At 43.1% G+C, this 25,941-nt stretch overlaps 1 protein-coding gene across 5 annotated transcripts in view; it reads left to right on the top strand.

The window, feature by feature from the left end:
* Window positions 1-25,941, top strand: part of LOC138246415 (myelin-associated glycoprotein-like) — a 398,925-nt gene that overhangs the window by 297,607 nt on the left and 75,377 nt on the right. For all 5 annotated transcript variants that reach the window (XM_069201017.1, XM_069201018.1, XM_069201015.1 and 2 more), the window contains exons 7-9: window positions 15,906-16,166; window positions 21,166-21,453; window positions 22,823-22,919. In XM_069201017.1, the coding sequence (XP_069057118.1) occupies window positions 15,906-16,166; window positions 21,166-21,453; window positions 22,823-22,919 (646 nt within the window). The remainder of the gene's footprint in view (window positions 1-15,905; window positions 16,167-21,165; window positions 21,454-22,822; window positions 22,920-25,941) is intronic.

Here is a 25,941-nt window from a genome sequence, read left to right as displayed (position 1 = left end):
CATTTCAATTATTTCTCAGAGGGGGAGGTATGAGCAGTGAGGGATGAGGAGAGAAGAATAGGGAAGGTGAGGAATGGAGTGTGTCAAATAAGTGATGCAGAGTGAGTAGAAAAGAGTGGGAGATAAAGGTTTGGAATAAGGGATAAGGGATTTGGATGGACAACTGAGGGGTGAGGGATGAAACATAAGAAGTAGAATGAGTGATGCAGAATGAGGGATGTGAAGTGATTATTAAAAATCAAAAGTGAAAGATGACATATGTGGGGAATAGATGGTGGCTGATGGATGGTGAGGGATGAGGAGCGAGGGTAGAGGAAGAGGCAGGGAATGTAGGTCCTCATTTATATGTTGTTGGTCTGCCAGTCCTCCGCCAGGGTGATGCATGAAATTACCACATCGGCCTAATGGAGATGCCCACTGCCAAATTTTGAAATGTCCATTGACCCGACAGACATTTCAAGCATTGGCATGTACCACCATTCCCTCTGCACCTAAAATTTAAACTGGGCCTTAAGAGTGATAGAAGTGAAGTAAAGAATTAGGAGTGAAGGAGAAGGGAAGGGCTGAAGGATAAAAACAAAGGAGTGAGTGAGGTTTAATGAGTAAAGGATAAGGACTAATGAGAAGGTTTACATGAGGAGTAAAGGTTGTGGAGGGATGCATGTTGTGTGTGAAGCAGCAATCACATAATCACAGTGAAGACCTGGTTATATGATATGATATATTGCAACAAACCAACTAGAACTCTTCAATTCCACCATTCCCAGGCTCTGTGGCCCAGGAACATCTGGGCCCATTACAAGAATATCTGTTAGCTTATGATATCATCAGCATCAAAACCTGTTGAAGCTTGGGCCAAACATGTGGAATGGGGTAGGGATGGATGAACAATGGGAATGTGTATACAGCCTAGTTACTGGACAAGAGCTCCAAATGTAATGGTGCCTAAAGCACCCTTATGGCCCCATTTCAGCTATAACTAATGCTACTGTACTTTGGAGGTTCCATCCTGATGTGTGGAAAGGATTTCTGGGACAAGGGGGACACTGCTGGACTTTTGATGTATTATATGCAGGGTCACTGGAATAATGCGGCAGAGGAGAGCAAATTGTGGAGCAGGGTTGGTTAAATTATGCTGTGGTACAAATAACAATGACAGTGCAAGACAAGAAGCCCGGCTTCCCTGCTTGACAAACTTGTGTGACTGTGTGCAAATGCTATATTTCACCAAGTCTCATTTTCCCGTTCAAATAATGGCAATCAGCTCTTGTTTCTAGTTCAGTAGACTATAATGTTGCTCCGTCTTCAATACAAAATTATATCACAAAAATGTGGGTACATATATTTTATGTGTATGTGTGAAGCAAACTATCACTCAAGAGGGAATCCTGGTACTGAGCAGATGAGTGTGCCTAGCAATTCCTAGGCCAGGGCAGGATGGTGAGTAGAAAAACTGAGTTTTCAGCTTCTTATTGGATTCAGGAAGAGAGGAGGAGGCTCTTGGGGTGTTTGATTGAGTGACCATGCATGAGAGGCTGGGTTGCTGTGTGAGTGGTGGTTGGTTAGTGTGCGTGTGGGGTTCTGGGTGCTGAAGCGTTGAATGTGGATGGGTGCATGAGGGCTTGAGGGAGGTGCAAATGAAGTCTCCCTTTGTGGTGTGTGGAGCAGTGGGGCGAGTGGCGGTAGGGGTTGAGAGCACAGAAGAACCTGGTCAGTAAGGGGAGGACCAGGGTTCTTTTCACTGGGTGCAGTCCAGGCACAGACAGGCTTGACATGGCACGCTAGCAGTGCACATGCTGCACGTCTGAGCTGCGGTAAACATTGAGGGCCAGATTTAGAAATCGGCTGATGGGTTACTCCTTTACAACAAAGAGTGATATCCGGTACGCCGAAATATAAATGACATTATCTTCTATGCGATTTAGATTTCAGTGAACTCGATTAAACGTCACCATTGTGATGGAGTAATCTGTCTGTTTCCAGAAATCTGTACCTCTGTCTTGTTCGCGTTGAGCAGTCTGGATGATAGTTGTCATTTGTCCAGTTAGGGACATCTGTCATGCAGTTGAGGAAACTGATTTTGATGTTGGTGGTGTCTTCGGAGAGGGGAGGGGAGGGGTGTGTTGTCAGCATAGGATATGCTGAGTCCATGGAATTTGGCGATGCTGGGCAGAGGTGTCATATAAATGTTGAAGATATTAAGACTGAGCGAGGATCCTTGAGTTACTTCACAGATGATTTCCTTAGATTCAGATGTCAAAAGGGGAAGGCAGAATTTTTTAATTCTTCTGGTGAGGAAAGAGAGGAGTCATCTGTAAATTGGCTCCTTGGATGCCTATGTTGTGCAGCCTTGTGATGAACGTGTGGTGGGAGACTGTATTAAAGGCTGCTGAGAGGTCTAGGAGGATTAGACCCACAGTCCCTCCTTTATCTAGTAGGGCTTGGATGTCATTGATAACTGTGATGCGGGATGTCTCAGTGCTATGGTTGCTGCAGAATCCAGATTCGGAGGGGTCGAGTAAAAGGTTCCATTCAAGATGTGAGGAGAGATTTTGGTTGTCTTTTTTTTCTAACACCTTGGCCGTTAACAGGAGCAGGGAGATCAGTCGGTAGTTGTTGAGTTTGCTGGGGTCTGCTGATGGTTTCTTTAGTAGCACCTTGACTTCTGCTTGTTTCTAGTCCCTGAGGAAAGTGGCCATGGCAACTGAGGTGTTGAACAAGGGGGTGAGTATGTGGTTGAATATGTTGTGAGGGCATGGGTTGGTTGGGGCTCCTGAGTGGACTGAGTTCATGATGGAACCGGTGTCCTGTGGGGCAAGCTGGCTCCATTCGGTTATTCAGCTATCTATAGTAGAAGGGGGGTTGTTTTGTTGCTTGAAGAAGTCAGTGGCCTTGACCTTGGGTTTGAGGTTTCTGTAGATGTTAGCGATCTTCTTATAGAAACGTTTTCAGGATTGTTGTAGAGTTCCTGTGAGATGGTAATGATGTTTGTTGTGGCTGAGGGGTTGTAGAATACTTTGACGATGTTGAAGAGTATTTTGCTGTTTTTGAAGCTTGATTTGATGCATGAGGTTGATATTTATCCAATTTGAAGCTGTGATACAGTGTCTGGAGTGGTGAAAGTCTTATAATCTTTGAGCTCGGCATGGATGGAACTAGCTAATCCTGTGCTTAAAGACTTTGCTGTAAAACTGGCAAATGAGTTAAGCCCCGATTGAGATCTTGGATAGGATTTATATTTCGATGGATGGGATATCCATCACCATTGTGATGGAGTAACTCATCCGCCCAGATCTCAATCAGGCCCTTTGTCTCTTTCTAGGTTGGCATGCATGGAACTGTACAAATCCTATGCTTGAAATCTTTGCTACAAAAATGGCCATTTGAGGTGAGAAGATTCAGAGTGTTGATGGTGTTGTAGGGTGTGCCATAGAAAAGAGCTGCTCTCCACCTAAACTTGGGAACTACTCAGAGTTCCCTGTTTCATTTTTGCATGTTTTATGTGGTACTGTAATCCTAAAACAATAAAGATATATACATATGTATATGTGTGTGCACACACACATATATATGACTATATATGTATGTATTCATTTATATGTATATGTATATATATATATATATATATGTGTGTGTGTGTATCTTTTTATTTTTAAGGGGGAACCCCCTATTTTATTCTTTACTTCCCTTTACCTTTACCCACTTGCTAAACCCTTAAATCACTCTTACTTCCTTTTTCTTGTACCCACCTCTAAACTCAAACATTATCCATACATGCCTTTACCTCTAGGTGCACATAAAAATTATGTTATTCACAAAAATACTTACCTGAGTGATAAAGTACTGTATAACAAACATAGAATTACTTACCTGTGTTGTAAATGGATGCATGTAATGGATGCGTGGTAAAGGCTAGTTCCTTGTTTTATATTCTGTTAAGTGTGTGGTATATTAATTTTAGTTCATTCATTTTCGCCCACATCAAATAGTTTCAGAATATGTATTATTAATTTCAATATGTAATATAAATTTTAAAGCAAATCAACATAAGTTCTGTGCAAGCCATAATCATTTAAACAAGGGTCATTTTCACTTAAACATTGCTTGTGATCATTTCGATATGTGCTTTATTCATTTCAAAGCATGCTACATTTAGCTCACATAGTTTCATATTCATTTCAAAAAGTGTCATATTCCTTTTAATGAATGTCATATTCATTTTGATGTGGGCCATATTAATTTCACCACGGACATTAATTTCAAAGTGGTTCATATTCATCGAAACATGTGTCATATTCCTTTCAATGAGTGTCATATTCATTTAAGTGAATGTCATATTCACCTTAACACTGGTCATAATACGTTTAACATGGGTCATATTGATTTCAACACTGGTCATATTCATTTCAATATATGCAATATTAATTTTGATGTGTATCATACTCATATTCGTTTCAAATCATAACATATTCATCTTGACAAGTTTCATTTTGACTTCAGCATTGCTCGTATTCAGTTTAAGGCACGATGAATTAATTTCATTGGTGTTCATATTCATTTCAATGCATGCCATATTCATCTTAGCATGTGTCATTACTTTCAAAGGATGTATCATTCATATTACCACATCATATTAATTTTAACATGAATTATATCCATTGCAACACATATTGTAATCATGTCAATGTGTATCATGTTACTTTCAATGCAAGCCATATTCATTTTGAGGATTTGTCATGTTCATTTTAACATTACTTATATTCATTTTAAAACATGCCTAATTCATTTCAGTGAACCTCATGTTCATTTCAACTCATGTTATATTTATTTTAACATGTGTTATCTTCCTTTCAAACAATGATATATTTACTCCTATTGATTTCATATTCATATTAACACTTGCCATATTCATTTTAAGTTGCAATGTATCCATTCTAACAAATATCATAATTATTTGAACATGTATTTTATTAATTTCAGTGCATGCCATATTAATTTTGACAAATGTCTTAAGAATTTTAGCTTTGGTCATACTCATTTGAAGGCATGCCAAATTCAATTTAGTGGGGCTTATATTCATAACACAATCCATATTCATTTTAAATCATCCCTTACTTATTTCTGTATATCTCATATTCATTGTAATCCGGGTTAATATTCATTTCAACACAATTCATATTCATTGCAAAATGTGTAATGTCCATTTCAAAGTATGTTTTATTATTTTCAATGTGCATTATATTATTTTCAGAATATAATATATTCATGTCCGTACCTTATATGTATTTTAATCTGTCATATTCATTTTAATTTATGACATATTCCTATTGGCATACATCTTTCATTTCAAGAAGTGTCCTCAACTCCCAGGTTTTGCTAGGCAACTGGAACATGGCAGACACAGCCAGTCGAGCTTCAGAGCCTGATAAAAGGGCCATAGGCTTTTCCGCTAACCTCTGTCCGAGGGACATGAAAAGGCCTCAGCAAGTCAGGTGCTGTCCTTGGGACCTTTTCCACATCACCAGCCCCGTAACAGAACGAATCAGTGTAATCTATAAATGGGATTGAGTAAACCTGAAGACTTGAAATCTTCCACTGACATATTTTACGAGGTAAAAAATATGTAAAGATTGTACAGAATCTTGGAATTACGTATACTGATGACAAACACATATTTTCATATAATTCCTCATTTTCTGGGTGGAAATTTTGTAAGAGTATGCAGCGGTGTTCCTATCAAGGAGCTACATGCAAGCGGGAAGCCATCTTTGAGTTGGGCCAGTGCAGACTATGTCATCTAGCAGAAGTAACCTTGGAACACCTAATATGTATTTGTCCGGCTCTTCTTAATGCATAATGCATTTTTTTTTAAACAATTTTCCTGTGCCTGCAAGGAAGCTAAAGAGCTACTTTACTGTCTTGAGGCTCCGGTAGGCCTGGCTAAAGTTGGAAAATACATGGCTGTAACCCAGACATTGCTAAAAGGCCAACCTGCAGTAGCTATTAGGGCATAGCCTTGGTATCATCATATAATGTAATGTAAAGTAAAATGATTTGTAGAGCACGAACTAATCACCTGTGAGGGTCTGTAGGCGCTGAGTAAGTATAGAAGGCCTGAAGTATCAGTCAACGGCCAGGTCTTCAGTTTCTTGTGGAATGTTGTGAATGTGATGGCTGTTCTGATGTCCTGGGAGAGGGCATTCCAGGTCTTTGCTGCTGGATTGATGAATGAGTGGCCTCCTGCCCTGCTTCTGAGAATGAGGGGAATGTGCATGAGTTCCAGCGTGGTAGTTTGGATGCTGCAGGTTGGCTGGTGAAAGTGCAGATAGCAGTGCAGGTAGGTGGGTCCATTATGATGAAGTGCCTTGCAAGCGAGGGTGAGTATCTTGAAGTGGCAGCATTTCTTGATGGGGAGCCAGTGGAGTTCCCAGAGGTGAGGCATGATGTTGGTGTGGCAGAGTAGGTTGAGAACAAGTCTAGTAGCAGTGTTTTGGTTGGTTTGGAGCTTGTGTGTGAGGTGGACAGGTGTTCTGTAGAGGAGGGTGTTGCCATAGTCTAACCTATTTGTGATCAAAGCCTGGGTGACTGCCTTACTGGTGTTCAGGAGGAGCCATTTGAAGATCTTTATGAGCATGCAGAGGATGTTGAAGCAGGTGAATGTGACAGCATTGATTTGGGGTCTCAGGGAGAATTCGGTGTCCAGGATGATGCCCAAGTTTCAAGCCCAGTCTGTGGGGGTTGAGGTCGGTCCCCAGTGGAAGTTGTTTGGTTTGAAAATCAGGACTTCTGTTTTCTCAGTGTTGAGTTTCAGGCAGTTGGTGCACATCCAGCTAGCGACTTCCATCATGCAGCATTTGAAGTTGTGTTTGGTGTTGATGGCATCTTCTGAGAGGGGCAGGATGAGTGGCGTGTCATTGGCCTATGAGATGACAGTGAGACCGTGGGCGTGGGTGATCATCGCCAGGGGCTCCAGCTAAATGTTGAAGAGGGTGGGGCTGAGGGATGACCTCTGTGGGACTCCGCAGATGATGATTTGGGGTTCAGAGGTGAAAGGCAGCAGCCTTGAACCATTGTGTTCCTCCAGACAGGAAGGAGTGCATCCATTGGAGAGCTGGTCCTTGGTATCCTGCGTCATGGAGTCTGGAGATTAGTGTGTGGTGTCAAATGCCACAGAGAGGATGAGCAGAATTAGGGCTGCAGTGTGTCCTCGGTCCATGATGGTGTGAATGTTGTCCGTTGCAGCGATGAGGGCCGTCTTTCTATTATGGTTGCTGCGAAATCCTAATTGTGGATTTTTAGGGAGTTCGTGCAGTTTGATGCAGCGGTAGAGCAAAAGGATGGCCTTTTCCAAGAGTTTACTGGGTAAAGGAAGCAGAATAATGGATCCATACTTGCTGAGGACTTCCGGGTCTGCAGATGGTTTCTTGAGGGGAGAAGGCAACATTGGTGTGTTTCCAGGCATCCAGGAATGTGGCTGTTGCAATGGATGTGTTGATGATGGACTGTAGTACTGAGTTTAATGTGATGCTGCCAATGTTGAAGAGGTGGTGGGGCATGGATCTGTAGGGGCACCTGAGTGGCTGGATGCCATTATCGTTGTGGTTTCTTTGGTGGTCAGCGGGGTCCAGTTGGAGAGATTTGGTGCTCCTGCAGAGAGGGCTGTGAGGTGCATGAGGAAGGGACATGGGAGGAGTTGGCGGGTCAAAGTTCTTGCATATGTTGGAGATTTTGTCGTGAAAGAAGTCTGAGAACTGAGTGCAGAGGTTCTGCAATGGGGTGATTGAATTGTATGTGGCTGCAGGGTGGGTGAATTATTTGACCATCATCGAGAGTTCTTTAGATTTTTTGTTGCTGGCTTCGATTCTCTGGGACAAGGCCTTCTTCTCGGCCTCTATCAGCTCATGGCCGTAGGATCTGGGTGCATCCTTGAAAGTGATCCAGTCTGAGGGTTTCTGGGACTCCAGCTGTCTGCAGTGTCTCTTGGAGATCCTAGGATTATCTGTATACCAGTTTGCATGTTTTCCTCGGTTTTGGCCTTGTAGTGAGTGAGGCTGTTGGAGCAGGCAGTGAGCCAATCATTGAGGCACTGCGAGTTCCCATCTGCATTGTCAGAGAGAGTGATAATGGTGAGCGTTGATGGTGGTGATCCATGCTTGTTGAGTGATGTTTTTCCAGTTGCAGTTCTGAGAGGGGAGTGTCACTGTCTGCAGGGGTGATGGGGATCCAGTTTTGAAATGGATGATGGCATGGTCCGTGTAGGTGAGCAGGAGGGTGTGGTTGACTTTGACTGTGTTGCAAGTGGAGAAGATGGGGTCCCTTGGTGTGTGCATGGGGCCAATCATGAGCTGCGTGAGGCCGACATTGAGGATCATGTCCAGAAGGTAGGTGGTGTTGAGGTCAGTGAAGTTATCCAGATGGAAGTTGAGGTGGCCAACGGGAACAAAGTTTTTGGAGCTAAGGGCAGCAGGGGTGATGAGGTCAGTGATGAGGCTGCTAAAATTCTGTTGTGGGCCTGGTGGTGGTAGGCGAGGATTTCCCTGTTTCTAGATCTTGAAGTGGAGGTGCTCGATGAAGGTGGTATCTGGGTCATTGGTGGCAGTGCACTTTATGTTGTCTTTTTGGATTATTGCGATACCTCCTTTGGGTTTTGAAGTTCTATCAGTGCAGGATCTGGTAACTTGCTGGGATGGTGATGTCTGGGTCTTGTTTCCATTATAAAGATGAGCTCTTGTGTGTGTATGTGGACGAGGACCCAAATCTTTGTCAGTGGTTAGCTTTGGGTGTGTGGGTGTGGTGGTTAGGATTGGAGCTGGGTGCTCGGAGGAAGCTGGGGTGTGGATGAGATGAGAAGTAGCAGTGTGAGCATGAGAAAGACCCTACCATAGTGTTGGGTGCGGTGTGTTAGTAGTGGTCCACTTTATATCCAGGGTTCCGGTGATGGAGTTCTGCAGAGAAGTAACTGTGGATGGTGGGGGGACCATGGTTTCTGGTGCTGACGGGCTGAGGCAGGCTTGCCTTTGGCACAGCTTGTCTGCTGAAATGTGGCACCGCAGCCGCTATTAAGTAGATCCTGGGTGGGGCTGAGCTCAGGCGGCAGTGCCAAAAACAGAAGGAATCTGCTGTGGTGTGCAGGTATCACCTGCCTCCAAAAGGTGCAGAGAAAAAAAAGGAAACAAAATCAAGGAAGCAGTGAGCGCTAGGAGGCAGGCAGGAGCGCAGGAGGCTGGAGAGGAGACCGGAAGAGGCCAGGGCATCAGGCACTACTCAATTGGGCTGCGCTGAGATCAGTTAGTCCGGGGGGGGGGATGCAGGTCAAAAGGTGGGGCCAAAAACAGTAGGAAGCAACTCTGGCATGCGGGTAGCACCCAATGCCAAAAAATGTGCAGAAAAATAAAATAAAAACAAAACAAAATCAAGGAAGCAGCGAGGGATAGGAGTGCTAGGAGACAGGCAGGTAGGAGAGTAGGCTGCAGGAGAGGGGACCTGAGGCGGCTGGGCCACCAGGCACCTACTCATGCATTCTGCAATTCATAGCTCTGCCCAAAAACATGTCTGCGTATAAAACCATTCTGGCAGCAGCAATGCTGCCCCAACATCTAGTACTATACGGACTTTTATTCTTGTAGCTCACAAGACACGCGGGGCTCCAATGTGAGCGGCCCTTTGTAACAGGGAGTACAGTCAAAACAAGCATTTTCAATGCAACGGATCTCACATTTGCTAGAGTTAGAGCTATTAGCGTTGTAAAGAAAAAGAAACGCAGCGTGATCGCACTATGTAAAATGCAGCGTGATCGCGCTGCGTGGAAAATAAACAGATAAAGTAGTCCGGACCCCAGGCTGAAAACATCGAGCCTCGTATGTTTTTTAAGTAGTTTACCGGTGCATTGTAGGTGGGTTAAACACAGGAAAAGGCATGACGTATGCATGCCTTTCACAAATGAAAGCAAGCAGATTTTAAAAGACAAGCCCACGAACCAATGAAAGTGACTGAAGTGACATGGGTGTGGTTTGAATCCCAAAGAGAGATTACAGAATGAACGGAGCGCTTTGCCCTTGCCCATAATGACAAAAAAGTCAGTGGACACACTGGTGACAGGAAGGACACTATAAGAGTGGGGCTCCTGGATTAATGGAAGCACGGAGAATGTGTGATGGGCCCCTCAAGGACTGCTGCCATACTGGTTCCAGGAATGTCTTGATAAGTGTTGGGCATGCAGTTCACTGTGTGGAATATTAGCAGAGCCAAGAATGAGTTACTGCATACTATGGAGTAATGCTGCTAAATTTGCACAGCTCCCTTATTGTTCCTTTATTGCTGTTTTAATTTTATGTAAAGGTGTTATGTATGTCTTCTTAGTGCGTTCGTGAGAACGTAAGTGTTTAAACGTTCTGGAGTTGGCAGTTGAACCTAGCCTCTCCGGAGCGGCTGGACGCTAGGTCACGCTGAGCAATAAACTTGTGTTTCTACTCACCCATGTCGTGGACCTAGTAGCTTCCGATCACTTCAGTTTGGCGACGAGGGTTTGGCGCGACCTAGGTCAGCCCTGGACCCTGGATCGTATTTCTGCTGTCCTTTTGGATTCCAGTGGCGGCTCCGGGTCATTTTGGATGCTGATTTGGCCGTTTGTTCCTGCTTTCGGTGGCGGTGCTCCTTTCACCTGGCGAGTGATTATTATTATTTTTTTTAAACAAAAATGGACTCCTTTTGTGTACCGTGGAGCGGGCTGGTTACGTTGCTCCTACGGCGTTTCCTGCACGTCAGCATCAGCGTTTCCTAGGCGACCAGGAGCGCTTTACACATCGGCCGGCAGGGGGCCAGAGTGTTAACGTCTCCGAGGCAACCTGAGACGCTCTTCACTCCTCGGCGGCTGCGGGCCGGCATACGAGTGTCTACCAAGGAACATTAGTTGTTTATTGATACTTTGTGTAAAAAAAAAAGGGAATATCCTTTGAGACGTTCAGGAACACGAACTGGAGGAAAGGAGCTTGCACTGCAAAGGAAGTGACTTTATAATAGTGCATTTTGTGGGTCTTATTGGAACACCTTATTTTTTTTTACAGGATCTATGGCTACCCAGGCCAATATTTCTCCACCACCGTTATTTCTTCCACTTCCAGGTGTTCCAACTCTGCCTTGGGAAGATTGGATAGAAATGTTGGAGAATTATATTGTAGCGTTGGATGGACAAGGTTTTTCTTCTCTAAGGAAAAAGGCTATTCTTTTAAGTACTTTGGGGTGCGAGGGTCAAAGAATCTTTAAATACCTTCCTTCTGCCATGGGGCCAAATGGACAGCCTATGGATGACGTTTTTAAGGAGGCTATTAAGCAGCTGGAGAATAGGTTTGCTAAGGAAACCAATCTAGTACTAGCCAGATATAAATTTTATACTCAACCCCAGGATTTTCATGAGTCTATTGACGATTTTGTGTCCAGGTTGAGGGAATTATCAGTCAAATGTAGGTTTGGTACTATGACTGATGAACTAATACGTGATCAACTCATCGTTCAGTGCCGTGATAGAAAGATTCAGGAGAGGTTATGGGCGGCAAAGGATCCTACGTTGCAAGAAGCAATTGACTTGGCAAAAGTTATGGAAGAATCGAGGCGTTGTATAAAAGAATTAGAGAAGAAAGGAAAAATTGGAGAGGTCATGGTTTTATCAAGCGAGTCTACTGGAGCTCAACAGGAACTTGGAACTCTACCAAAGAAAGGGGGGGTATCAAAAGCAAGGGAAAGGAGTGTTTTCTGTGTGGCAGTACTTTACATTTGGGGGATTCCAAGAAATGTTTTGCTATCAATAAGGACTGTCGCAAATGTGGTCGCAGGGGGCATTATGCTTGTGTGTGTAGAGAAGGGAATCGATGTGTTAAGGAGTCGAAACCGACCATAAATATTGTGGAGGACTGCTGTGAATCAGTTTGTGAGGACAGGATATTAGCAATTGAGGATGGAAAGGTTCCGAGTGTGAGTGGGAGTGACCGCAGGTGCTCTAGACCATCTGCTCTATTCTCTATCGGGGAGGTCCAAGTGAATCTCATGGTGGATTCTGGTTCTTTGTACACCATAATCCCTGAGAGCTTATTTAAATGTTGGTGGCCGAAGGAGAAATTGTTACCAAAAGATATATCCCCGGGTGGGTATCAAGGTGTGGAAATTCAACTGCTTGGGTATATGTTTAAAGAAATTCAATTTAAGGATAGGAAAATTGTTGGGAAAATATATGTGGCAGTTGAAGGTCCACCCATTCTAGGTTGGATGCATCAATTTGATCTCAATATTGTCATCAGTCCCAGGGCATCCAACCAGGTTTTGTTAGTAGATGATATACAAGTGGATGACATTTTGAAGGGAGCTGGGAATGTGTTTAAGAAAGAGTTGGGATGTTTAAAGGGTTATGTACATAAAATTTTGTTGAAGGATGATGCTCACCCGAGTCAGCACAGGGCTCGCAAGATACCATTTGTGGTTAGGGATGAAGTCAAGAAAGTGATAAGCAACATGTTGGCTGAAGGTATTATTGAACCTGTAGAAGTTTCTCCATGGATTTCACCCATTGTCATTACACGAAAGTCAGACGGTAAAGTGAGATTGTGTGTGGACTTGAGGTCTGTTAACCAAAATATTGTGGTGGATGTCTATCCTTTGCCGAACATTAATGAGCTGTTAACATCGGTCAAAGATGGTAGGTTTTTCTCAAAATTGGATTTGAGAAGTGCCTATCACCAGATTAGGCTTCATCCTGAATCCAAACACATTACGGCATTTGTCACTCCGGAGGGTACCTTTCAATTCACCCGTATGCCTTTTGGTTTGGCATCTGCGGCAAGTGTGTTTCAACGTATGATGGCCAAAATGTTTGGGGATGTTAAAGGTGTATTATTTTTTCAGGATGACATACTAGTGATGGGTGAAACAGTTAATGAACACAATATCACACTCAGAAAAGTTCTCAAGTTTATTGATGAAGCGGGCTTGAGTTTGAATAAAGAGAAGTGTATCTTTCTGGTAGAAGAAATAGATTACTTAGGGTACTCTATTTCTAAAGGGAGTATCAAGCCAAAGAAAAGTTTATTAGAGGCTATTAAGTTGGCTCCAGCTCCGACTGATAAAGAACAGTTGAGGTCCTTCTTGGGACTTGTAGAATACTACTCCAAATTTGTGGAGAAGTTTGCAAGTAAAACTGAGGATCTTCGGAAATTGTTGAGGAAAGGGAGTAAGTTTTGTTGGTCTGATGAGCAGATGGTTTGTTTTAATAGGATCAAGGAAGAAATTTGTGGAGCGGGTATCCTAACAGCTTTTGATATTAATAGGCGCTCTATCTTGACTGTTGATGCGAGTGGTACAGGTTTAGGAGCGGTGTTGTCACAAATGCATGGGAAGTGTGAAAAGACTGTGGCGTTTGCGTCTCGAACTTTGACTCAGACAGAACGTAACTATTCTGTTATTGAACGAGAGGCCTTGGCGGCTGTCTGGGGTACAGAGTACTTTAGAACGTATTTATGGGGAATGGAGTTTACTCTGAGGTGTGACCACAAACCACTGTTAAGGATACTGTCTGCTGGTGGTGCGGGGAAGGGGTCAGCGAGGTTGGCCAGACTTTCCGCAAGGCTACAAGAGTATTTATATTGTGTGGAGTATGTCCAAGGTTGGAAAAATGTCCAGGCTGATTGCCTGTCTAGGATGTCCCTTGATTGGGAGAAGGTCGATTCTCAATCGTTAAAGTGTTGTGATACTGATGATGCGGTGGACTCTATTGGGGATGTGGTAGTTTGGGGTTTAGGTACGTTTACATTGGAAGAATGAAAGCGTGAGATGGCTGCAGATGATTGTCTGAAATGTGTTTTCAAACTTGTCTCTTTAGGGGTTAGAAGGGAGAGTGCTCTTCCGCTGTCTGTGAGGCCATTTTTGGATGTATTGGATGAATTGTCGTGTTGTGGGGAGAGTGTGTTGATGCGTGGAGGGCGTTTTGTTCCACCTATTGGATTGAGGTTTAAATTATTTTCTCTGGCCCGCGAGGGTCATTTGGGTCAGGGAATGACAAGTAGGAGGTTGAAGGAGTTTTTTTGGTGGCCAGGCTTAGATGGTCAAGTTAAGCGTTGGGTGGAGCAGTGTAGGTTGTGTAAGGAGAGTGAAAAGAGGTTGAAAGTTGGGGTGGGCAGAATGGAAGGACATATTGAAGATCCTGGAAAACCTTGGCACACGATTTGTTTGGATTTTATTGGTCCACTATTAGAACTTCCGTTTCAAATGCGTTTTGCGGTAGTGGTGGTAGACGTACACTCAAGGTGGTTAGTGGTTAGGTTTGTACGTGATGTTACCACTACCACAACCATAAAAGTTTTGGAGGATATTTTTATGGAGGAAGGTATCCCCACGGGGCTTATCACAGACAATGGCACGCAGTTAACTTCGAATGAGATGCGCTTATTTTGGAAGAATTGTGGAGTGCGTCATACCAGGACATCCCTATATTATCCACAGGGTAATGGAATTGTTGAAAGAATCAACAGATTAATTAAGGGGGCAATACAACTAGCTCTCGCTAATCATTGTTGTGTGGGGAAAATGATAATGGATGTTGTACGAGCCTATCGTGGAACGATTCATAGTGCCACTGGTGACTCTCCTTTTCGAGTGATGAGGGGACGGTCGGTGGGGTCGAAATTGATTCCTTCTTGGCTGCTAGAGTGGGTTGCATCTGGTGAAAGCAAGACTTGTGTACCCTCTCAGCACAAGCATGGATTGAAAGTAGGAGATTGGGTCAAGGTCAAGTCTGGTAGAGTAAGGGGGGGTGTTTCTAAATTTAGAGGCCCATTTTGTGTGAAGAAGGTTGGAAGATTTCATGTTGAGATTAATGGAGGAGAGAAGTGGAATGTGAGGAATGTGGCCTTGTATCAGAAGGGTGGAGAGTGTGCTTTAAGTCAGGTGGAGGATGATTGTTTGAGCTCTTTCTTCTGGGGTGGGGAGAGAGCGTCTATTTCTGGTGTAAGTCATGGTAATGTTTTTGAAGCTGGAGAGTGTGAGTCACAAAGTACCAGTGCAGCTCAAGAGAGAGAGAATTTCCAAACAAAAGTTGCTGTTCGTGAACAACCGATGAGGACTCGCAAGTGTCCTAATTACTTGAATGACTATATAATGAAGTAACAACTGTTTTTTTGTGTTATTCCTTTTCTTAATTACAATATTGTTGTTTTAGCATCTTTTATTAATTACTTAATGTGAAGACAAGAGGATAATGTTATGTATGTGTTCTTAGTGCGTTCGTGAGAACGTAAGTGTTTAAACGTTCTGGAGTTGCAGTTGAACCTAGCCTCTCCGGAGCGGCTGGACGCTAGGTCACGCTGAGCAATAAACTTGTGTTTCTACTCACCCATGTCGTGGACCTAGTAGCTTCCGATCACTTCAAAAGGCTAAACTTTCAACTAGATCATCGGGTCGCCAATGAGTTTTAAAATGTGTTTTATGCTAAGTATAGCCTGATCGATCTGATTATATATATATATGTATACATACATATATATATGTAGCGCCACATATTGTATACGAGGTGACGCCTCTTGTAACAATTTTAATTAATTGAACAAATAAATGTATTACTTACAAATTGCTTACTCTGCGCAGGAAACACATCTCACAAGTAAAATAGTGCATTCATTGCAAGGTGGGTTCTGAAACTGGCAAATTACATATTAGGGAGCTTTCACAATGATATGGGATGTTTGAAGAAATCCACCAACCTGCTACTCAGATGTATGGTATCTGTGTAGATTTTTTGCCAGTTTTCAGTTCAACGATTTAATGTAAATTATTTAGGTGTAAATCACATCATGGAATGTAAATGAATGTGTAGGATTGGTAATCCGGGTGGGAGAGGATAAAGCCGGAAGTGGCTTGTTTTACAGATGCCCCGTGGAAGCCGTCGGTGAACACATCCATCCTGGCCCTGGAGGGGGAGCCGGTCACTATACTGTGCAGCACGCAGGGGAACCCCGAGCCCATCATCACCATCATGAAAGAGAAGAACCTGCTGAGCACGGCCATCTATGAGAACGAGCTCATCCTGGAGCTGCCGGAAGTGTCCCACGAGGACGACGGCGAGTACTGGTGTGTGGCTGAAAACCAATACGGGAAGAGCAGCAGCTCCTTCAACATCACTGTGGAGTGTAAGTATGCTGGCAGCTATTGAGGGTCTCCCAGACTCCCCTTGGTCTTTTAGTTTGAGATGATTGCAGAGAAATGTGTATTGATAAGTTGGTAATATTACCTTCTTCTCTGTTTTAAAGGTTATATGATTTATTTATTTGTTAAGAGTATGGTTATGAGTGCTGCCTAATTGTATACATTTTATTATTTTATATACCAGACCCAATAAATAATGGTTTTCTGGGGATTGTTATTTATCGGGTCTGATAAATAAAGTCGATTGCACGTTCCCTAGTAAAAAATGAGGCACAACATGGATTTTGGTGCTTCCTGCACCATATTCTGCAGGTTTAATTATTTACCAGGTCTTTTTCAGCTGGTAAATTGTGGTAGGTTTGACCTGACGGAATTTATCGGGGGACAATCTGACTATGCAATCATACAAACTCATACGTCCAGCACTTGAACAATTGGGTTTACACTGGAGTCAGAAATTAAAAAAAGTCATTCATTATGGTGGCCTACCTGTTTTAGCCCAAACACCCCAGGAGATGTTCAACAAGTGAAAACAAGCTGAACCTCCCAGTGGCCAAATAGGTTTTAATGGGAGTTGCTCAATAATAAAGCATCTTTGTGTTTCACATTATCACATGAATGATTAACACACCTCTATTTAAAAGTCAGAAAGCTAGAGGATTTTTGGGATTTTGGGGGGAATCGGAGATACAAACAACAACTTATTTTGCCCTATGCTTACTACTGTGGGCAAATCAGGAAAGTAAATGCCACAGGAAGACGGATTAGCACATCAATCGTTTCCAATTTATCTCCACCAGCAAAATATACTTCCTAGTTGTAAAAAGTCTTCTCATTCATCCCCATGAAATATGAGGGTTTGGGGTTTTTCACATCCAATATGTACATATATACTAGCAATTTTTGGCATCACGTTTGTGTGTGCACATTCGTTGTGAACACTCATTGGGAAGGTATTTGAATACACTCAGTATTAAGTAATTGTGCAACAATGTGGAAGATCACTTGAGACCCACAACCAACCCCTGCGCCTATCTTTCCTCACCTAACTTTGCAACCAGAACTATGGTAAATCTGAAATACTGGATGATTTCTTGTAGTAGTAAGTCCCTTGTGCAGTCGTAAATACAAATTAAGGTCTTCCATTTCAATGTCAGGGGACTAGCAGGGTGAATTCGAGACAACACTAAATACCGAGGGACAACACTGAATAACAAGGGTGTGAATGAGTTTGGGACAAGATTAGACAACAGGGAGCAGTGTGCACCCCGCAAGGAACGGTCTTTCCAGAGAAGGGGTAAACAATTGCAAGTAAATACATGAAAACTGCAAAGAAAGGAAGGACAGGAGCTGAGGACTGTAACAGGTAGGAAGAGATTGTGAAGGAAAATAAAGACTCTGCAAGGGAAGATAACACTAATACTACAACAAAGGGGTGCAAGGGAAACAATACGCATAAATGATAGTTTGTATGTTCCCTGGATAGTGCTTTTTTTGCGGTAAAAAGATCTTACAAGAAAGCAAGGAACAAAGTAATCTCACAGAGATTGAGGAGACTCCAGAAGCTTCTATGGAGAAAGAGTCCTGGGTGATTCTCTGTGCCAAAGGCACTATACTTGGATTTTAACTGGCACCTTTGCAGGAGTGGCAATCAGGATTACAATATAAATACTAGACAGGATAACAGTGAACAGAACAATGAACACCAAAAGAGAAATTGGGTTCACGGAGAGTAGGACTGGATTCAAGGTCTGATTATACACAGAATATCTCAATTGAGGCAAACCAACCAGCTGGTGTTGGGGAAACTGGACCCACTGTTACTGCTGTTTGAAACTTCAGTTCCATTTCTGCCAGCAAGGACTGCTCTGGGGTCTTGACTAGCTAAGAACTTGCAGTAGTAGCTGTCACGATGGGTGCTTCTGAAGAAGTCCCTGAAGCAAACATATTTTGTTGGTTGAACTGTTTAGCTGGCAATGGAAGGCCAAAATAAAAAGCATGCACAGGTTTTCTTGAAACTTTCCAGGAAGAAGGCTGTATTCTTTCTGAAGAACCTCTCATTGTTGAAAAGCATGTCCATTAACTCTGACTGAACATCTGTCGATAAGCCTTTTGAGCACATCCAGGCATGTATGCAAAGAGTTACTGCCGTAGTCATGGACTGAAACATTGTGTAGGCAGAATCCAATCTACACCGAAAAATCCATCGCATCAGAACCACTGCTCACCAAATCCAAGAAGGGCTTCTTCACGTGATCAGGAAAGCTAACTATTGCCATTGTTGCCAATTCAAGCAGGACGTGGACATAACATTCAAGAAGGTATGTGAGGTTAGCAGTGTGTAGGATAAGGCTGGTACAGAGGTGCGGTTAAAAATGTGTTGGGATTCAGTTAGCAGAAAAAGCTTGAACCACCAAACTGTCTGGTGATAGATGCTTAGAGAAGAACTTCGGATCAGATGGTGCAGACCTATAACTATGCAATCTGTCAGTGAACTGCTCGGCTAGAGGGGTTTTCCCAGGCAGCCAAAACAGGTTTCAACAAAGCTTGTTTGAATAGTAGAATGTATTTTAGGTCTGCCAGAGATGGCTGTAGCATGTCTGTTAGGATGTTGGATTTTGCTTATCCAGTCCGTAAGGGTAATTCTAGCACCTCCACTGCTTTCTTTTCCACAGATGTAAAAGAACAGACTTCTTCAGAGGGAGAGCCAGAGAAGTAGGGAATGTCACTCTCTGGAGGTTTGTCAAGACCACTTGTATTTTGGAGGTTTAAGAAAAGGACAAGATTCATGTAATATGGAAGGAGGAGGTTATTAGTTTCTGAATCATCTTCCTCGTTGTGCCCATAATCTGTTGGACATTCCTAATGGCATCAGTCAGGGATGATGATTTCCTCCAGTCAAGTGAATTTCTGTGCTCTTGGGAACGTGACTTCCAGGGACTGATCCTTCTGTCGCCCCTTGAATAATGTCCGTCAGCTTTGAGGATTTAGGGTGCAAGGAATGCTACTCCGAAGATGGTGCTGAGTCACCATCATGATTGGCACTGAAGACAAATGGTTTCTTGCCTATGTAAGTAGGAGCATCCATGGAAGTGGCACCAAGGCCTGTGCCCATGAAGTCAGGAAGTATTGGAAGCTGCTGAAATCACCTTCAATGTGCTGGACTACTTTCATGAACTTGGATCAGCTCTGAGAAAGAGTTGTGCCAGGGAATATTTCCTTGAAGACGAAGTTGATAGTCTGCTTACCTTGGTGTTTTTTTAATGTGTACCCATTGAGGGATTGCTCCCTGTTGGGGGACTTACCTGTGGGAGGAGAGAGTACAAATTGTGTAGTGTTTTTAGTAACCTGTGACACAAATAACATAACACTCACTCCCTGATGACCATGGACGAACAGGAGTGGCAGGTTGAGAGGTTACGATCGGATCCCAGGAACCACATGCAGATATGTGGATCTAAAAAAAGGAATCCTATAATGACACTATTGAGCAGGTTTAAACCCCTAGACCTGAAGAGGTGACATTTGACTGAATCACGGTCAAATGTCTTGCAGTATTGGATAGGTAGACACAGAAAAAGTGCTCTGGATTAGAATCATGGTGGTAAAGTATGGAAAAACACTTATTCACCCCAGCACTTTAAACAAATCCATATATAGGGTGATGTCAGGGGCATAGCATGGTCAGTAAGATTGGGGGGGCGGGGTGAGCATCAGATTTTCCAACAATCAGACTGGCATGTAATGTTTAAACATTATACGACAAGGGGGTGCATGGGAGGGGCCTAAGGGACAGTGGAAAGGGAGAGGAATGTGGATTGGTAAGAATACTGAGCGAGGGATAACACAATATTTTGTAAAATTACCAATATCTTTGGACAACTTAAAAAACTGAGAGGGAGAAAGTATGCACATTTTTGTCTGAATATATGTAAACACTCTTGGTGGAATCAGGCAGACATCTCACCATACCCGACTGAAAGCATCTGTATCCAACTATTTATTAGAAAATTCATTTATTGGGGTGGTGTAGCTCCACACCACCCCACACCCGAAACTACTCACCATTTCCATTTCCTGGGTGGTTGAAGCTGCTATCCTGGTCATGTGGTGCCCTCTGGCGGCAGTGGATAGCTATTGTTAGTGGAAAGTTTTTTTGATCCAGTGGGGCGCCTGGGATATACTAATATGGTGACAAATCTGCCAGAAGTGTCCATCAGAAAACCGTGTTTGTATCTCGTGAGACAAACATGACAGATTCCTGTTTGAAAGAATCGTAAAGGTAAGCCACTCAACAGTGTTTGTGCCTGAAACATATGAGACACATCTGGAGAATATGAATCCCAATGAGATTCTTTCTAAAATTATACATATTTTTTGTATTTAAGGAAACAGGAATTATGGTTTGTAGAAAACTAGCTGTTAGATAAAAACATCAGTGAGATACTTTTTAGATTTTAGAGTTTTACAATTAGTTGAGGAAATAAACTGAAACATCAATTCTCTTATTTGTTGATTTTCTAATTATTATTTCCTCTTTTCCCACTACTGCTTTTTGTATGCCTGTAATTGTACCTCTGAATACGACAATTTATTGTATGTTCTTCAAACGATTGCCCCATGCATCAGAAGTGGAAGTGTATTAGTATCTTCCATATCAGGCACATCAACCTGGAACATAGCTGCCATACTCAAGTGCATAACTACCATACTGACTATGGAGCAGGACTTAGCAAAGAGTACATTGGAAGCTTGATAATATAATCATGACTGACACCATCCTGTGTTGGTTTGTATCTGTCTTTAAATTACTGGCAATAAACTTGCAGATTCTCTTGAATGTTATGGATTTGCTGATTTGCAACGAAATATCATCCTTTAATGGTGCATAGACCATCAAGCCCAGAAGTCAAAGTCCAAAGGGGCAAATTTGTCCAGATGTTAAATAGGATTTCACATTAAGTATGTTTCTTTTCTTCTCAGTTGCTCCCATAGTTGTCTCAGAGTCTAAATGCACGTCGGTCCGGGAGACTCTGCAGTGCATGTGTGAAGTGAAGTCCAATCCAGAGCCTGTCATTGTTTTTGAGCTTCCTGAAAAAAGTATTACCATCAACGAGTCCAACCGTGAATTTGTGTACTCCCAGAGGAACGGCTACACCGTGAGCAGCATCCTGACCCTCCGAGGGGAGCCGAGTGAAGACATCCTGGTCCTTTGCTCGGCCTCGAACGTGTACGGCACCAAAGTTCACGAGCTGCCCTTCAAAGACCCGAGTAAGTCATTTTCCAAATCCTTACTCGGAGATGAAAACTGCTACCCGATCTGACCAAAACGCAGCAGAATTATACGCCATGCCTAATATTTTGCCGTAAACATTTTTGTTATGCTAAGGGTACGTCATACGTCATAAAGGTCAGCGCATTTCTTTGTCTGAGCATGGAAACTATAAAGTTGATATTGTGCAAAGGCTCTGACAGCAAAAGAGCCCATATTGCAGATATGAATCAGATGGCAAACTGACAGAGCGGGATAACCGGAGAAGAAATATGCTTCCTCAGCATTCCATGCTTTTTAAAAACATTATCTAAAATAAAATAAAAACATTTGACAGAAAAGGGAGTGTTTAGCCACTCCAGCTTCCCGAGGCGGACAAAGCTTACTAATATGAAACCAGGCATTGACGTTGTCGTTTGCAACATTCATGCAGTCTGCGAATGCCAGCCACTGGATCAAATGGTGACGACTGTTGAAAATATAATATATGTGACGTTAATGTACTGTACTTGTGGCAACAAAATAAGTGTCCATGTGCCAACAAAATAACTGAAACCCTGAATCCGTGTTGCAGTGCTGTAAAACAGTGTTGATTATTTCAGGAAGTATGGCTCTGTTTATCAGCGGATAGGTTTTGGAAATGTTTGGGCCTTATGCAACCTTAGCGATGCCTTAGCATATTTTTTTGAGGCTAATGAGGCCTTTTCCCCGTGCTATATTTACAAAGTGGCGCAATGCATGCATTGCGCCACTTTGTAACCACTTGGGCTACAGGGGCGTTCCTGCGCTAGGAGGCTCACAACAGTGGAGCAGTGAAATTTAACAGATTGCACTGCACCATTTGTGGCGTCATTTCTAACGCCTGCTTGAAGCAGGCGTTAAAATGACGCACCCATAGAAACCTATGGGCCTCCTTGCTATTTGCTACACTAGCGTCAACATTTTTTACGCTAGTGTAGCAAAGCACCACAATGGTGTCAGAATTTTGATGCTATTCTGCTAACGACCGCCATGGCGTGCCGTATTATAAATACGGCGCAACCATGGTGTTGTTAGGTGCGGGGGGCGCAGAAAAAGTGGCACATCAGCTCTGATGCGCCACTTTTTTAATAAATATGGGCTTTTGTCTTCGATTACAAATTACCCCCATTTTGCACCCTACCATCTCTGATTGGATGCATTTTCTAAAGGGAGGAATGGCAAGCCAAAATGAACAGTTTAGAATCTTTCACCATCTTGAGTCTATTCAGCGGTTCTCACTGATATTAGATAAAATAAAAAAATATAATTTAATCATAAGGCTTAGAGTAAGTCCTCTACTTCATTGTGCTCAATAACTCATTGCCCTCCATGGTTGGTTTCTTTCAGACAACGTGATTTGGGGAAAGGTCGGACCTGTTGGAGCGGTGGTTGCTTTCGCGATCCTCATTGGTGTTGCTGGCTACATGATTCAAACTAGAAAAAAGTAAGTATGGAAAGGGATCCTTTCTTCCAGCATGTACTCTGTAGGTCCAGTTCTATAGATAATAGTATTATGCTTTCTCTCTTCCTGCTGTCTGGTTCTCACAGACAATTTTCATGAATATATGCGTTTTAGCAATTTTGAAGTGACGGAAAAAATTATGAATAGTGTTAGAAATGGGGTCTTAAGTTGGCAGTCAGGTTACCCCCTGTCCAAGCAAGGACCCTCACTCCAGTCAGAGCAAAGGGGAAACACACCTGGTTAACCCCCACTCACCCCCTTGGTAGCTTGGCACGAGCAGAAAGGCTTAACCCAAAAGCAATGTGTAAAGTATTTGGACCAACACAAACAGTAAAACAGTCAAAACACTACAAAATGGACACCACACTGGTTTGGAAATATAGGCAATATTTATCTAAATCAGCCAGACCAAAATGACAAACATCCAGCATACACAAGTCAAGATATGAATTTTTAAAAGAATAAGAGTCTTACTCCATAGGAAACAATGGAAACGTTGATTTTACACAAAGTACCTGGTTTGCATCAAAAATAAAGCTGCACAAGTGAGCGTGCGTCGGAAAAATCAGTGATGCATCAATTCCTTATTCACAAGTGAGGCCATGAGTCATTTCTTCTCCGGTTGGGTAGGCGATGCATAATTTTTCTCCCTCGCAAGAGAGCGATGCGTCGATTTCTGGACGGGGAACCTTGGATCCGCGCAGGCTCACAATGACTTTGATGCCCAGTGATGATGCACGAGGAATCCGGTTGCACAGTGTTAGAAAAGCACACTGCGTGAGGTTTGGGTCATTATCAGCAGCCGCAAGCGACTTTTTTGTGTCGTTCCTCCAGCTGCGTCGAAAATTCCCTGCTTTGGTGTTCTGTGCATGGATTTCAGTCACTGTTCTGCTAACTTCACCTTTCAAGGGCCCAGGGACGGATGGGGCACTACTTGGCAGGGCAGGAGTCTCAGCAGAGAGTCCAGGTGCTGGCACATGAAGTCTCTGATGGCCCTGAGATTTCAAAATAGGAGGCAAGCTCAGTCCAAGTCCTTGTGGATTCTTCTCAAGCAGAAATGCACAACAAAGTACAGTCTTTGTCCCCTTCACAGGCAGAAGCAGCAAGTGCAGGATAGCTCAACGAAGCAGAGTCACAGGCAGGGGTAGCACTTCTCATCAGCTGTTCAGCTCTTCTCCTTGGCAGAGGTTCCTCTTGAATCCAGAAGTGATCTAAAGTCTGGGGTTTTGGATCCAATATTTATATCCCTTTCTGCCTTTGAAGTACCAAACGTCAAAGGGGAGTTTCTGTTGTTTACAGGATCCTGCCTTGCCCAGGCCAGGCTCCAGCCACACACCAGGGGGTTGGAGACTGCATTGTGTGAGGGCAGGAACAGCCCATTCAGGTGTAAGTGACCACTCCTCCCTCCACTCGAGCTCAGATGGCCCATCATGATATGCAGGCTACACCACAGCTCCCTTTGTGTTACTGTCTAGAGGAGATTCACAAACAGGCAGAGTCACAGAATGGCTTAAGCAAGGAAATGCCTACTTTCGTAAAGTGGCATTTTCAAACTAACAACCTAAAAACGAACTTCACTAACAGGGTCTTTTGCGACCCTCTGGGAATCGTAAAATTCACAGGGATGGTGGCCTGCTGGTGTCAGCAGACCACCATGTCTGTGATTGCTTTTAAATAAAGCAATCTTTTTTTTAAAACGCAGCCCGTTTTCCTTAAAGGAAAACAGGGTGCGTTTAAAAAAAAAAAAAAGTTTCAGTTTCATTTTTTAAGAGTAGGCAGTGGTCCCTTGGACCGCTGCCTGTTCTTAAAAAACGTTTTCGCATGCATTCACAAAAGGGAAGAGGTCCCTTAGGGATCCCTTCCCCTTTGCGAATGGGTTAGCACCAATTTAAAATTGTTGCTAACTGCTATTGTTTTGCGACCACATTCACAGTCACAAAACAATCATACATACCATTTAGATTCGGTATTAAGAAGGGACGCCCTGGACACGCCTCTTCCTAATACCGAATCGCAAAACCCAAATTGCGATTTGGTAACAAGTTACCGAATCGCAGTTTGGCCTTTGTATATCCCAAAAAGCATTTTTCCAGTTGCAAATGGTCCAATTCTGTGAATCAGCCCATTTGCGCCTAGGAAAATGCTTTGTACACGTGGCCCCTAAGACTCTTATTCTTTTGAAAATTCATATCTTTACTTGTGTATGTTGGATTTTTGTCGTTTTGGTCTTGTTTTGTTTAGATAAATATTACCTATTTTTATAAAGCTGTGTTGTGTCATTTTGTAGTGTTTTCACTGAGTTACTGTGTGTGTTGGTACAAATACTTTACAAATTGTTTGTGAAGTTAAGCCTATCTCCTCGTGCCAAGCTACCCAGGGGGTAGAGTGATTCTCCTTTACCCTGACTAGTGTGAGGGTCCTTGCTTGGACAGGGGGTAACCTGACTGCCAACCAAAGACCAAATTTCTAACAGTCAACAAGACATTTATCCTACCTGGTCTACTTCCCTTGTGACTCTAATTAGTATCCTAGGTTGCCAAAGTAAGGATGGTTGAAAAAGGTCTCAAGGTGTTACTTCTGGTCAGATTCATGTTCACTTGAGGGCATGAGTAGAACACTTGCTGAGCCACACCACACACTCAGAGTTCTTGACCGCCATTGAAGATCCAGGTTTTCCATCTGAAAATCGAGGAGGACAGTGGCTGTCGGAACACAGTATTGGGAACCGGGGTATTCATAAACCCAGTTTATTGATATCCAATCCAATTTTTTAAAAATAAATTCTTACTTCTGAAGAAGTGACCTCCTTCTCTTTGCCTGACATTCAAGAGCTTTGTTTGTTTGTAAGCAGTCAGTCATTCCATTTTATCTAGATTACTGTGAATTTTGCCAAGGAACTCTACTAAGAACTGCTATACTTTAGTCATGTGGTATCCCCTTGCTCCATTTGGGGCCAACCATTTGTAGAGGAGGAGCATCTCAAATAGAAGTGTTCAGCCAATGT

Source organism: Pleurodeles waltl, chromosome 7, assembly GCF_031143425.1.
Source record: "Pleurodeles waltl isolate 20211129_DDA chromosome 7, aPleWal1.hap1.20221129, whole genome shotgun sequence".
In the NCBI taxonomy this organism is placed as follows: Eukaryota; Metazoa; Chordata; class Amphibia; order Caudata; family Salamandridae; genus Pleurodeles; species Pleurodeles waltl.
The sequence above is the reverse complement of the archived record's forward strand: the minus strand, read 5'-3'. Positions and strand labels throughout refer to the sequence as shown.